This window comes from Zingiber officinale, chromosome 7B (genome assembly GCF_018446385.1).
Source record: "Zingiber officinale cultivar Zhangliang chromosome 7B, Zo_v1.1, whole genome shotgun sequence".
Lineage (NCBI taxonomy): Eukaryota > Viridiplantae > Streptophyta > Magnoliopsida > Zingiberales > Zingiberaceae > Zingiber > Zingiber officinale.
The window spans coordinates 94,667,759-94,681,476 of record NC_055999.1 but is presented as its reverse complement, the minus strand read 5'-3'; the positions used below and the strand labels follow the sequence as shown (position 1 = coordinate 94,681,476).

Below are 13,718 nucleotides of genomic sequence, written 5' to 3'. Positions count from 1 at the left end.
TTTCTATTATGAATAATGGGAATGAGGATCATGTTCCCACATCCCACTATCCCTATTTTCAACATTGCCATTACTGAATTCGAATATTGATCGCAAACTAGTTGGCATAGTTTATGCATGTAGTCGTTTGGATTGAGTAGAGGTAAAGTAGAATTTCCAATTAATCCGAGTGAAATCAATGCTTGCGTGCAAAAGGGTGTTGAGCAAAGATATAGCCATGTAGACGTGCTTTTGGATCCCTTTCCTCACCTTCTCCAAGTCTCCTTCGCGAGCTTCTCCACCAGTTGTTCCTCTTTCCATCCTCCGCCACACTATTTGGGCTGCTGGCAACCTCTCTCATCTCATCCCATCCCATCCCATCTGTGGTCTTGCTTCCATTTCAATTTCCTCGCATTATCCTCCTCTTTTCTCTCCTTGAGACTCATGATCCATTCACGATATATAATTCTACGTGACGACAACGCTGAGCGGAGTTAATTATAAAGGAAGGAGAGGCCACTGTCTTCCACGTTATCCGCTGCTGGATGATCCACAAAAAAGTAATTTTTTTTTCTAATAGGAAAGCCCCCCTTTTTATTTCTCCCTTTATTACTGACTTGGAACGCTTGTCTAGAGCACTGACGCACCAGCCTAGGTCGTAAAACAGCCCCCGGAGGTGCTTTCTCATCCATAATTCTCGAGGTGCGTAATCCAATCGCATGTCAATGACTTGTGATTCTTAGGGTAAAGGAAGGATTTTGATGGATTTTTTTAGGGTTTCGAATCGAAGGAAGTATCGATTTTTCGGTGTTTGGATGCCTAGTCGTGTCGAAGGATTTGTTTTCGAATGTTTGTTGGTGGCTCTTTTGGGTTCTAACTGAGACGAGTCTTTGTTTTGTCTATGAAGAGGATGTCGCCGAAGCCGCTGGACTACGAGTCGCTGAATGAGAATGTGAAGAAGGTTGCATATGCCGTCAGAGGGGAGCTTTACCTGCGGGCGTCGGAGTTGCAGAAGGAGGGGAAGAAGGTTGTGATGCTTTCTCATACACAATTTTCGTTGATTGTGCCACAACATTATTTGAGTTAAATAGAATAAATTTTGTTGAAAGAGACTCTTATTTCGATTCCTAAAAGATCTGACTTTGATTGTTTTTTTTCCATTTTTGTTATCTGGTTGAAAATATCTTCCTGGGTTATTTAGCACTGTATATGTTTGCTTTATTGCTTATAACAAGGTATGAAGTGCACGTATGCCTTTGATTCTTATTATTGTTAACTTGTTGGGATGCCACTTGTGAGATTAGAATTTGAGGTTATACTACTGCACTCACCTTGCAATTTATTCTTAAGAAACAAGATACAAGTTGGACTTACTTTTCATGAGATTGGTTTTTTGTTGTTGTTGTTTGCAGATTATTTTCACAAATGTCGGGAACCCTCATGCTCTCGGACAGAAGCCACTAACATTTCCCCGTCAGGTTTCCATTTTCTCTTTATTCTTCTTAAAAACTATTTGTATCAAAGTGTTGATCATTCTTCTCTATTGCTTGACTTGAGGAACTCAGTGAGAAAAATCATCTTCACAAGTCAAAAATTCCTTGTACATGGAGCAATTTCTCCTTCTCTGTGCTCCCTGAGATGATGAGACATTTTCCATTAGATTTCCCTTTTTAATGGTGTAATTTTTTTGCTGTACTATTCTGCAGGTGGTAGCATTGTGCCAAGCTCCATTTCTATTGGATGACCCTAATGTCGGGCTTTTATTCCCAGCAGATGTCATTGCAAGAGCTAAACATTATCTTTCATTGACTTCGGGTGGTTTAGGTATTCACATATTCCTACAATTTTCAACTCGCAGTCTGCTTCAACCTTTTCCTTTTTGATGCAGTCTGTTTCTCAAAGTAAACTGCTTTGCAACTTGTTTCCTCTTGTTAACGGTGATCTGGAAAAGAAATGTATTCTGTACTTGTTTGTGCATTTGTAATCCAAGCAATTTTTATGTTGGCCTTTTCATAACATTTGTGTCATATTCCAGTTTTTAGTTGTATCTTTATATGCAACAAACCCAAAACATCATCTGCAGGCCTTGTTATTTTTTTCATGTTGATGAGTAAATATTGTTTTAGTCATTCTGATAAGAATCTCAACTTGCTTTCGAGCAATCAGGTGCATATAGTGATTCTCGAGGGCTTCCTGGAATTAGGAAAGAAATTGCAGAGTTCATTGAAAGGCGTGATGGTTATCCTAGGTAACACATGATGGCCTAGTGACTAATTGTATTTGAACTAAAGTAGATAATATATGAAGTTTAGCAGAGTTCCCTGTACCCTTCTGCAGTGATCCAGAGCTTATATATCTGACAGATGGAGCCAGTAAAGGTGTTATGCAGATATTGAATACTATAATCAGAAATGAGAAGGATGGTGTATGATTCTTATCCAATTTCTTCCTCAAGAAAAAGTCAAAATAGAAATTTAGTAAACAATTTTCAGTTACGCAATTGCTTATGCAGTTTTCTGCTATAAGATTAGGATTTAACGATTCTGTATTTGCAGATTTTGGTTCCAGTTCCGCAATACCCTCTGTACTCTGCTGCAATATCCTTGTATGGTGGGTCTCTTGTGCCATATTATTTAGACGAGGAGGCTAACTGGGGGCTTGACATTAATCATACCCGCCAATCAGTTGCAGAAGCTCGGTTAAAAGGAATTACTGTAAGTGCATTGAATTTACATAAATTTACATAGTTTATCTCTAAATGATCACAAAAATTTACCTTACTCTTAACATAAATAAACGCGCCCTTGATATTAGTGATGCCTAATAAACTACTCAACTTCGTTAAGAATGGCATCTTTCAAGGACCAATTTCTCTCTGTTTAGCTTCTGTTTGAATTGAGATTGCTATCATCTAGTTTTGATACTATCTTTAGCATAGTAATCTCATGTGTGATGCCTTTCACTTAGCCGTAGTATTTCGTTATCCTTATATCTACACAGGTTCGAGCTATGGTTATTATAAATCCTGGAAACCCCACTGGGCAATGCTTAAGTGAAGCCAATCTAAGAGAAGTGTTGAAATTTTGTTATCAAGAAAACTTGGTCCTGCTTGCTGATGAAGTTTATCAACAAAACATATATCAGGATGAGCGGCCCTTCATAAGTGCAAGAAAAGTAAGTAAGAAGCTTAACATGTTTACATGAGTTCATTTGTTTGGCTGTGTTCTTTTTGGATCTGTAAACAATTCAATACTTCCAGATATTGGCGGACATAGGCCTGCCAATTAGCAAAGAGGTTCAACTTGTGTCTTTCCACACTGTGTCGAAAGGATACTGGGGAGAATGTGGTCAGCGTGGAGGATACTTTGAAATGACTAACCTTCCTGCTAAGGTTACATTCTCTCTCATTTGTTGCTAATCTTTACTTTTGGCATATATTACATGTGAAGGATATATTGCATGAATTTACTGTTTAGTGTTTTACTAAAACATCCACAAAACTACTGGCCATTTACTTCTTGAAATTGCATGAACAACTTACTATCTCTATTTTTAATAGGTTTGGCTTATTAATACCACCAGATTGTTCTTAGAGTGTAAAAATGTAATCCAATTTCTACGCCTTGCCAAGATAGTATAGATTGAGTAAATGATTAATTACATAATCATTTCAATGATTTCTTGGTTTGCTTTCATTAAAAAAAAAATGAATACCTGATAGTCTTTGCAATATGCTTTTGCATCTCATAGAAGAATAAGGTATTCAGAATTTTAAAATTTATCAAATAGATCATTTAGTTTAGAGCACCTGCAATGCAGATGTTAATGGGGGTGTTATAACACCCCTTTGCTGTTCAAAGCATTGTAAAGGGTGTTATAACACCCCTTCAAGCAAAGGTGGGGTGGGCCAGCCATGTTTATTTTTTTTTTATTTTATTTATTAAAAAGTTATAAATTTTAAAATTTAAAATTGAATAAAACGTTAGTTTTTTAATGGCTATTTTTTAACGGCTATTTTTTTAAAAGTAAGATTATTATTAAAAATAACAATAATAATTTAAATATTTTAAAATATATTTATTTAATATGATAGAATTTTAAGATGATTGAGTGGAATGTGGGACTCATAAATAATGAGTGTTAATGTTAAAAGGAATGTGGGTGAAGGAGATATGTTGTTATAACGGTGATGTGGTAGCGGACTCCATGCTTTTTAAAGAGGTGGTAGGCGTTATAACGATATGCATTGTGGATGCTCTAAAGCAACTAAGTAGGAACCCATTATCACTGCAGCTCTATGATAACTCAGTATACATATTTAATCAGAATGTACATTACATGTTACTGAGCAGCTAATTACTTTTTTCTCATCTAGTTAACAAGGTCATAAGCTCTCCATCTTTGTCTGTGTATCAGAATCTTCTGCTAATTTTGCTCCATGATATTTAAAATTCTGGACAATGTTTCACATGCTGAAATCTTTGGCAGTCTGTAGATGAGATCTACAAGGTTGCATCAGTATCACTGAGTCCAAATGTTCCTGGCCAGATCTTTGTAAGTTTAAGCTTATGTTCGACTTGGTTCCATAAAAGCACACCCTCTTATTGCATATGTTGCTTTTATTTTTTCAGTTGGGCCTGATGGTTAATCCCCCCAAACCAGGAGATATCTCTTATCTGAAGTTCGTTGCAGAAAGGTATGAATATTTGTAAAGCAATTGGTTCCAAGACCATCTCGCTTCTTCTAGTTTGAAGATATTCTTGATTCATCTTCAAGTACATATGCACGTAACTCTTGTTCATATCGTATGAAATTTTTATCAAAAGCAAACTTAAATTTTACTGTGTTATCTACTATCTACAACTAATTTTGATTAGGGATTCTGACTGTTACATGGCTGTACTAATGTAGTGTCTAATAGTGTTTTTTCATCATGGTGCATCCAGTAAGGCAATCCTCGAGTCCCTGAGGAAAAGAGCCCATATAATGACGGATGGGTTTAATAGTTGCAGAAATGTTGTTTGCAATTTTACAGAAGGTACTATTACTCAAATTCTTTCAACATGTCTGTATTTACCACCTTAATTTGCGCAAACTATATTGCCGCTAATGCCAAAGGAATGATTTAGGAGCCATGTATTCATTTCCACAAATACGTTTACCTCCAAAAGCTATTGAAACTGCTCAAAGGGCTGGCAAGGCTCCTGATGTTTTCTATTGCCTCAAGCTCTTGGAAGCAACAGGAATCTCCACAGTGCCAGGCTCAGGCTTCGGCCAAAAAGAAGGGTATATATTATCGAACCATCTTCTATGCTTATTCTATCGTTTTCTTGAGTTTATCAATAGCCAAGTTGAACTATGAATCACTGATCCCAAAGAAGTTTGTGTGATGTTTAAACTTCATCGAAATTTACTTGGTTCGCATGATTGTTTTCCTGTAATTTACACACCTTTACCTTCGCGACAGGGTTTTCCATCTAAGGACCACCATCTTGCCGTCTGAGGAAGACATGCCTTCTATCATGAGCAGTTTCAAGAAGTTCAATGATGAGTTCATGGAGCAATATGAAGATTACAGAGGCTACTCCAGAATGTAAAAGGCTTTTGAAATTGGACACCTAAAGATACTACTAGTTCAAGGGAAAGAAAAGGAATACTTGTTTCTCTCATTAAGCTATCTGCTTTGCAAAATTTAGGGGCTCTCAAGTTTAAATATGACTAATTGTTTGTAAAGATAAATTTATCATCTGAAAATCCTTTTTATGTAACTGATTCAGTAAGAATCAGGTGAATGAAATAGCACAATACTGGTTATTCTACTAATAATGACCTTAATTAGTTTTCTGATGGATGAGTTTTAAAAATATGAAAAATTATCAATTGGAATTTGTATGACCATGCTAAATTAACTAATACGTAGTTCTCAGTGTTTTAGGGGGCGTTTGGTTTAGGGTAATAGGAGTGGGGAATGAGAATGAGAATCATTGATTATCATTGTTGATGTTTGGATTATAGGAATAGGAATACAAATAAGGGAATGAATCCTTGAAATTGGGTAATAACTCATTCCCATGTACCTCCCCTTCAATGAGTCATTATCATATTTTCATCAATCAAAATATTTCCTTATTCCAAAAATACCCTTGACTTAAAACTAACATTTTCTCCATTAATATCAAATATCAAAATATATTTATTTATTTTTTCTTTCATATCACTTCTCTCTCTTTGTTCTCTCTCATCATTTTATCACACACTTTCTCTCTCCTTAATCTCTCCTATCACACTCTCTTTCCCTTTTTTTTCTCATTACACTTTCTCTCTCATCATACTTTCTCTCTCTTCAATCTCTTCCATCGCACTCTCTTCCTTTTTTTCTCATTACACTTTCTCTCTCATCACACTTTCTCTCTCATCAATCTCTCCCATCACACTCTCTTTTCTCTTTTTTCTCATCACACTTTCTCTCTCATCATACTTTCTCTCTCCTCAATATCTCTTGTCACACTCCCTCCTTTTTTCCTCAACACACTTTCTCTCTCATATACTTTCTCTCTCCTCAATCTCTCCCATCATACTCACTGTTCTCTTTTTTTCTCATCATACTTTTTCTCTCACCATATTTTCTCTCTCCTCATACTCACTGTTCTCTTTTTTTCTCATCATACTTTCTCTCTCACCATACTTTCTCTCTCCTCAATCTCTCTCATCATACTCTCTCTCCTCAATCTCTCTCATCATACTTTCTCCTCATTTTTTTCTCATTATATTTTCTCTCTCTTCATCCTCTCCCATCATACTTTTTCTCTCATCTTCTCTCATCATGCTATCTCCAATCACACTCTCTTTTCTCTCATTATACTTTCTCTCTCTTCATTTTTTCTCATCACACTTTCTCTCTCATCATACTTTCTCTCTCATCATTCTCTTTCATCATATTTTTCTCTCACATTCATTTTCTCTCACATCTAATTTTTTTTTCTTATTTTTCTTTAAGGGTAAAAAAGGAAATTTTGATTTATTCCGATAGAAGATATGCAACTAACCAAATATTACTTTTAAGAGTGATATCCATGCTCATACCCATTCCCATTCCACAATACAATGATTCCCATTCCGATTCCTATTCCTAGGAAATAACCAAACACCCCCTTAGTCTTAATTGGTAGTAATTTATTGTGATTTATTTTTAATATGTATGCGTGCTAACTGCTTTATTTCCCTGTTCTAGTAATTCTAAAGATAATTTAATAATTTTAGCTATTAGGCTTAACTACGTTCTTGTTGGATTACAAAGAAAAGAATAAAAGGCCGACTGTTCATTGCGTGTCGGCGGCCGGAGTCGCTGCTGAGAGTGCGCCAGCCTCGATCTGATCATCTTCAGCTCGAACCTCCTCGCGGCGCCAGTGGCACGTCGCAGAGTGTCGTCGAGGACTTAGTGGGTGCCGTTGTAGGCGACTCCGGAGGGATTGACGAACTCCCTGCATGGGTGGCGGCGGTCGGCGATGGTGCCGTGGTAGTGGAAGTACTTGATCCGTCCCTCTGTTTTGTGGAGGCTCCGGCCGGCGATGTTCTGCGACATGTGGACGCCGGCGGCGAACGCGGCTAGCGGCCAGACGGCGTACTTTCGGTCCCTCCTCGGGACTCTCTTCGCATCACGGTACACCAGCTTCTCCACACCCCACACATCCTTCATCATCACCAGAATTAAAACAAATTACTTGCATTTGCTGAGCAACCACTGATTGATTTTTTCTATTCTCGATAAGGAGATCGATGAAGATCACTATGGAAGTTAATTCAGATGGAGATAACAAATGGCAGTAGTTCCTTCACCACCTTCTTCGGTGCAATCTTATTTGGATGAGTAATCAAGAGGAAGAAAGATCAACAAAAGAAGGATTAGTCCTGTAAATCTCTGAAATGATATTTGATCAATGTCCGAAAGCGATGGAGATGATGTGTTGGATACGTGACTCTGTGTTGATCGAGAGATGACTATGCTAGGGAGAAACGATGAGACCTGACACTCCTTTCAGTGTCTTTCTGTACATACTCGAAAGAGCAAACAGAATGTTAGGGCGAGAACCAGAGAGTCCTTGGCGTAGGCCCTCCGACTCTCCAAGTCAATACCATGGTTGAACGAAAAGTGAAAAAGATAAATAGTAGATGCGAGTGCGTAATTGTAAAGCGCGAGGACGTTTTTTGCGTACTTCGCTAACGGAGAAAACCTCTTTTTATATCACCTCTAATAACCTTCGCAATCATGAGAAACATGACATATTTGCTGTCAAAAGATGTCAGGTAATGGAAGATGTACAATTTGGAAGATGTATAGTCATGGTCCGAGTAATCTTCCATTACACATATATGAATAGTCTTTTGTAACTTCTGCCATAATGATGAAAACTATCTGACTAGTATTTATTATTTTCTGATAGATTGTTGTGATTCTCTGACATGATTGTTCCCTGGAGAACATCCGACCGACCTTATATCTGATTGGCTGTATGAACGCCCGACCGACATTATAAATATCTGATCGGCGATATGTTGAGTGTTACCTTATCATGCTAAGTATTTTGGTAGTAATACAGAGTTGAGAAATGAGGGACTATGCCTCATAAGACTGAATGACTCTTGTGCCAGCTGACTATATGCTGGGAGATATTGTAATGCTAAATGACTATATGTTGAGCGCCTTGGCTCTTATAAGTCCGATCGGATCTTAGTTCATTTGATTATATGTTGGGAGACTTCCTTTGAAGGATGAGATGTCCGATATACGATCGACGCATTAAGATCGGCTGAGTTTATTTTGTATATCTTGGCAATAAGTGAAGTGACAAGTCCTTTAAGTCCGACATGCTTTAGGGTCGATCGACTATATACTGAGAGACCCATGCTTAACAAATGAGAAGTTGGGTCCCCTATATTTGACCGGCTTTGTGGCCGACCGACTTTATGTTAGTTACCTTGATAGTAAGTGCGGTCTCTTATGTCTAACTAGTTCTTGAGTCGACTGACTCTTAAATCTGAACGACTTCATACTAAAGGCTATAGCACTGAGGGGCTAAACCTGGTCGAGGGTGACTCGTTCAGTTGTATATGCTCTAACTCTGATCACCATATCATCCTGACTTTGACCGCTACTTTACCTTAACTTTGACCGTCATATCACCTTTGGACCCGCTTATAACATACCATATCAATACTTTTGAAAAATCAAATTAATTAGGATGATTCAAATTTCGATTGATGAAAATTAATTCGATGAGGAAATGAGCAGGATTTTGCCTTACAATCTTCCCGTATTCACTCGCTCGACATAGCCTGTTCGACATGGGCATCTGACCCATGGTGAACTACGAGTAGCCTTCGATTTCAATGGATGTGAGCAAGGATGCGAGGTTGGTTCTGGCCGGCAAGTAGATGAACTTGTTGACGTCGAAGAAGAATATCCACTCGACCGTGAACCTATACCTATGCAAGCAATCGTTCATGATCAGGAATTGGTTGTGGTAGTAGCCGTCGAAGTGCTCCTGCTCCCTCACATCCTGTAGCGTCACCACCCCCATTTCCATACATGGCTGCAACACCTCTCCTTTATGGTCGGTGCCAATGGAGATATCTTTTCTCTTACAAACCCATGATCTTTCCCATATATTTTCAATGTGGGATTATATTTGCAACCTTCCAACCCCAACACTGGCAGTCCGGGCTCTAATACCAATTGTTGTGCCCAAAAGGATGTCCACATATCTCCACAATGACATGATATTGTCCACTTTGGGCTTAAGCCCTCATGACTTTACTCTTGGGCTCTCCCTAAAAGGTCTTGTCAATGGAGATATCATGCATCCTTTTAATCTTATGATCTTTACCAAATCTTTCCAATGTGGGACTTTGATTGAATCCCAACCCTAACATGTACCCTGTCGACATCATGGAACATGAAGTATGACCGCTGGTCGAAGAGCCACGCATGGTGAGCCATCCACTCGCGCATGCGCCGTGAGCTGAGGCCGTCGTACAGCGGCGACCCACAGTTGATGTGTTCGTACTTTGGTCACGCCGAGAACGCGGTCACTGTCATGCTCCCTGGCGTCTCCTCCAGCACCACGAAAGAGGTGGTAGTGACATTGGCGTGTACGGTGGCAGGGAAGGTGCAGTTGAGCATTGCAATAGTGTAGACGTGGTCGTAGCCCCAGTCGAGGGGGCTGCCACTTGCATCTGAATTGAGGCTTACCGAAGACGTGGATGGACTTAGAGGAGAGATTGACGACGAAGCAATCTAGGTGCGATAGCTGGCCATCTGTACAAAGAGGTAGGTGGTGGAGCTAACGACATGGAAGGCTCATTTCACCATGGAATTTTTTCATGTGCGAAACCAGTGAAGGTGGCTGGCTAGGAACGCGGCTCTAATACTGACCAAATAAAGATTCTACATTGTCTTGCGTGTCACAAAGAGTATTAGTTGTTAGGCTAGGGAAGGGGTCTATGACGTTCAAGTTAGTAATCGAATAGATGAATAGTGGAATGAACAGTATCTACAACGTGTAAAAATATGTAGCATCACATACCTGCGTTTGTAGATGGAGACCCTGTTGGGGATCTTGTATGGCCGGATAGAAGGGGAGTTGCATAGACATTATCCCCAATTCGATTGTTCCCTACGTATTAGTCACTACTAGTTCAAGGGAAAGAAAAGGAAATACTTGTTTCTCTCATTAAGCTATCTGCTTTGCAAAATTTAGTGACTCTCAAGTTTAAACATGACTAATTGTTTGTAAAGATAAATTTATCATCTGAAAATCCTTTTTATGTAACTGACCCAGTAAGAATCAGGTGAATGAAATAGCACAATACTGGCTATTCTACTAATAATGACTTTAATTAGTTTTCTGATGGATGATTCTCAAAAATATGAAAAATTATCAATTGAAATTTGTATATGACCATGCTAAATTAACTAATACGTAGTTCTCTCAGTTTTAGTCTTAATTGGTATTAATTTATTGTGATTTATCTTTAATATGTATGTGTGCTAACTGCTTTATTTTCCTGTTCTAATCATTCTAAAGATAATTTAATAATTTTAGCTATTAGTCTTAAATACGTTCTTGTTGGATGCTTTTAAGAGTGATATCCATATTCATACCCATTCCCATTCCACAATACAATGATTCTCATTCCGATTCCTATTCCTAGGAAAGAACCAAACGCCCCCTAAGAAAAGAATAAAAGGACGACTGTCATTGCGTGCCAGCAACCGGAGTCACCGCCGAGTTCGCGCCAGCCTCGACCCGATCATCTTCAGCTCGAACCTCCTCACGGCGCCAATGGCGCATCGCAGGGTGTCATCGAGGACGTAGTGGGTGCCGTTGTAGGCGACTCCGGAGGCGTTGACGAACTCCCTGCATGGGTCGCGGCGGTCGGCGACGGTGCCGTGGTAGTGGAAGTGCTTGATCCGTCCCTCCGTTTTGTGGAGGCTCCAGCCGGCGACGTTCTGCGACATGTGGACGCGGCGGCGAACACGGCTAGAGGCTGGACGACGTACTTTCGGTCCCTCCTTGGGACTCTCTTCACATCACGGTTCACCTGCTTCTCCATGCCCCACACATCCTTCATCATCACCAGAATTAAAACAAATTAATTGCATTTGCTGAGCAACCACTGATTGATTTTTTCTATTCTCGATAAGGAGATCGATGAAGATCCCTATGGAAGTTAATTCAGATGGAGATAACAAATGGCAGTAGTTCCTTCACCACCTTCTTCAGTGCAATCTTATTTGGATGAGTAATCAAGAGGAAGAAAGATCAACAAAAGAAGGATTAGTCCTGTAAATCTTTGAAATTATACTTAATCCTGTTTGAAAACGGTGGAGATAATACATTGGACAGGTGGTTCTATTGTTGATCGGGAGATGACTCTCTTAGGGAGAAACAATGACGCTTGATACTCCTTTCGGCTTCTTTCTGCGCACACTTGAAAGAGCAAACAAAACGTTAGGGCGAGCACCAGGAGGGGATCCCTGGCGTAGACCCTTCAACGCTCAAGTCAATATGGTAGCTGAGTGAAAAGTAGAGAAGATGAATAGTAGATGCGAGTGCGTAATTATAAAGTGTGAGGACATTTTTTACGTACCTCGCCAACGAAAAGAATCCCTTTTTATATCACTTCTCATAACCTCCACAATGATGAGACGACATGACATATTTGCTGTAAAAGATGTCGAGTAATGGAAGGTGATGTGGCGATAAAAGCGGCCCACCAAGAGTGGGTCAAAGGCGGAGACAGTAGTAGACGTGGAAGTCAAAGTCAAGGTGGTTAGCGGTGGTCAACAACCCTACCAAAGATGGTCAAGTGGAAATCGATGCCAACTGCCAATCGGGCATGAATTGTCCAATCGGCTAGGTGGCTTGTCTAAGCAGAACTCCTGTCTGGCCAGGAGCACTACGGCGAGGACATCAGATGCTCATTACAGGTCGGAGGAACGTTAAGGTGATCGGAGCACTTGTCTGATCGAACAAAAACAATTTACTAAACCAAGTCACGGTGGGGAAAAGCAACAGAAGTCAACCGAGTGGAGGAGTCCTGGTCGAGTGGCTACCTCGCTCGACCGAGCAATGGAACCCTCCTCGTATTTCTTAGTATCCTTTTAGGAGGTAATGCCGTTGACAACAGGGCATAGCCAACAGGTGAATTGTACGTCAGAAGCTTCTACTGTCACGTCAGGGATCGACATACCCTGTTAAGGTATGGTATCAGAGATACTTTTCTGACATGCCCTTTCATAGGAAGGTTGGAAAAACATGTCCGCGTCTTGAGGAGCGTGCACGTCGCCTACTATAGCACTATATAAAGGGGAGTCCATGCACCGACGGAGGTGTGTGCTATTCACTATTTACTCTTGTGCTTTCACTGTTGTTACGTTGCTCCATTTTCTACTGTTCCAGTGGCTGATTTGAGCGTCAGAGGGCCAACACTAGGGACCCTTTCCCTGGCCTGGCACTGACATTTCCTATGTTGTAGAGCGGAACGGAGTATTCACATGATCAACCGAGGAGTGACCTCCCCAGCTAGCCTTCTTCACAATTTTTGAACAGAATCATATTAGCGTCATCTGTGAGAACGTAACCTGTATTTGAGACGTGGAGATCATGGAGGACGTTGAACGACTCACGATGGTGACGTTGATGAAGAAGGAGTTGGATATGTTGATACAAGCCCGGACAGCCAAGATGGTGGAGCAACAACAATAGTAGGTGATGGACAAGCACCAAGTACATGAACCTGCGACATCAGCAATGGGGCAGTAGGTCGGATATAGAGACTAAGCAGAACATGTCTCCGTTTGGGGGCAGAATAAGAAGCCAACTAGCACATACAGAGACGCACCCAATGCGCCGATCCCCTTCAATCAGGCATTATTCCACACTCCTTCAGAGGAACAGAGCCAAGCGGATAGAGAGCCAGAGTCATCCTCGAACGACATGCCTATCCGAGATGGATGGAAGATAAAGGCACCCAGGGTCGATGATTCACTCGAACGGATCAACGGAGAATTCTCTCAAGGGATTCTGGACGATCCATTGTCGTGGCACTATACCCCACTAACGATCGGGGAATACAATGAGATGACTGATCCAGAGGATCATCTGACCATATTTGACAACACAGCCATACTCCATCAGTACATCGATGGAGTGAAATGTTGAGTGTTCCTCACTACC

The 13,718-nt window shown here is 40.3% G+C and overlaps 1 protein-coding gene and 1 pseudogene across 1 annotated transcript; one reads left to right on the top strand and one right to left on the bottom strand.

Annotated features, from left to right (window-relative positions):
• The first annotated feature begins 272 nt into the window (after positions 1–272).
• LOC122006353 (glutamate--glyoxylate aminotransferase 2) lies at positions 273–5,826 on the top strand. Its single transcript, XM_042561824.1, has 15 exons — positions 273–539; positions 614–681; positions 887–1,006; positions 1,392–1,457; positions 1,686–1,803; positions 2,146–2,227; positions 2,317–2,404; positions 2,535–2,693; positions 2,980–3,153; positions 3,239–3,370; positions 4,468–4,533; positions 4,611–4,675; positions 4,926–5,017; positions 5,109–5,265; positions 5,447–5,826. Exons 3-15 carry the CDS (start codon positions 890–892, stop codon positions 5,574–5,576), a joined length of 1,446 nt encoding a protein of 481 aa, XP_042417758.1. The 5' UTR covers positions 273–539; positions 614–681; positions 887–889; the 3' UTR covers positions 5,577–5,826.
• Positions 5,827–7,252: 1,426 nt separating this feature from the next.
• LOC122004556 lies at positions 7,253–10,348 on the bottom strand (annotated as a pseudogene).
• Positions 10,349–13,718: the final 3,370 nt, after the last annotated feature.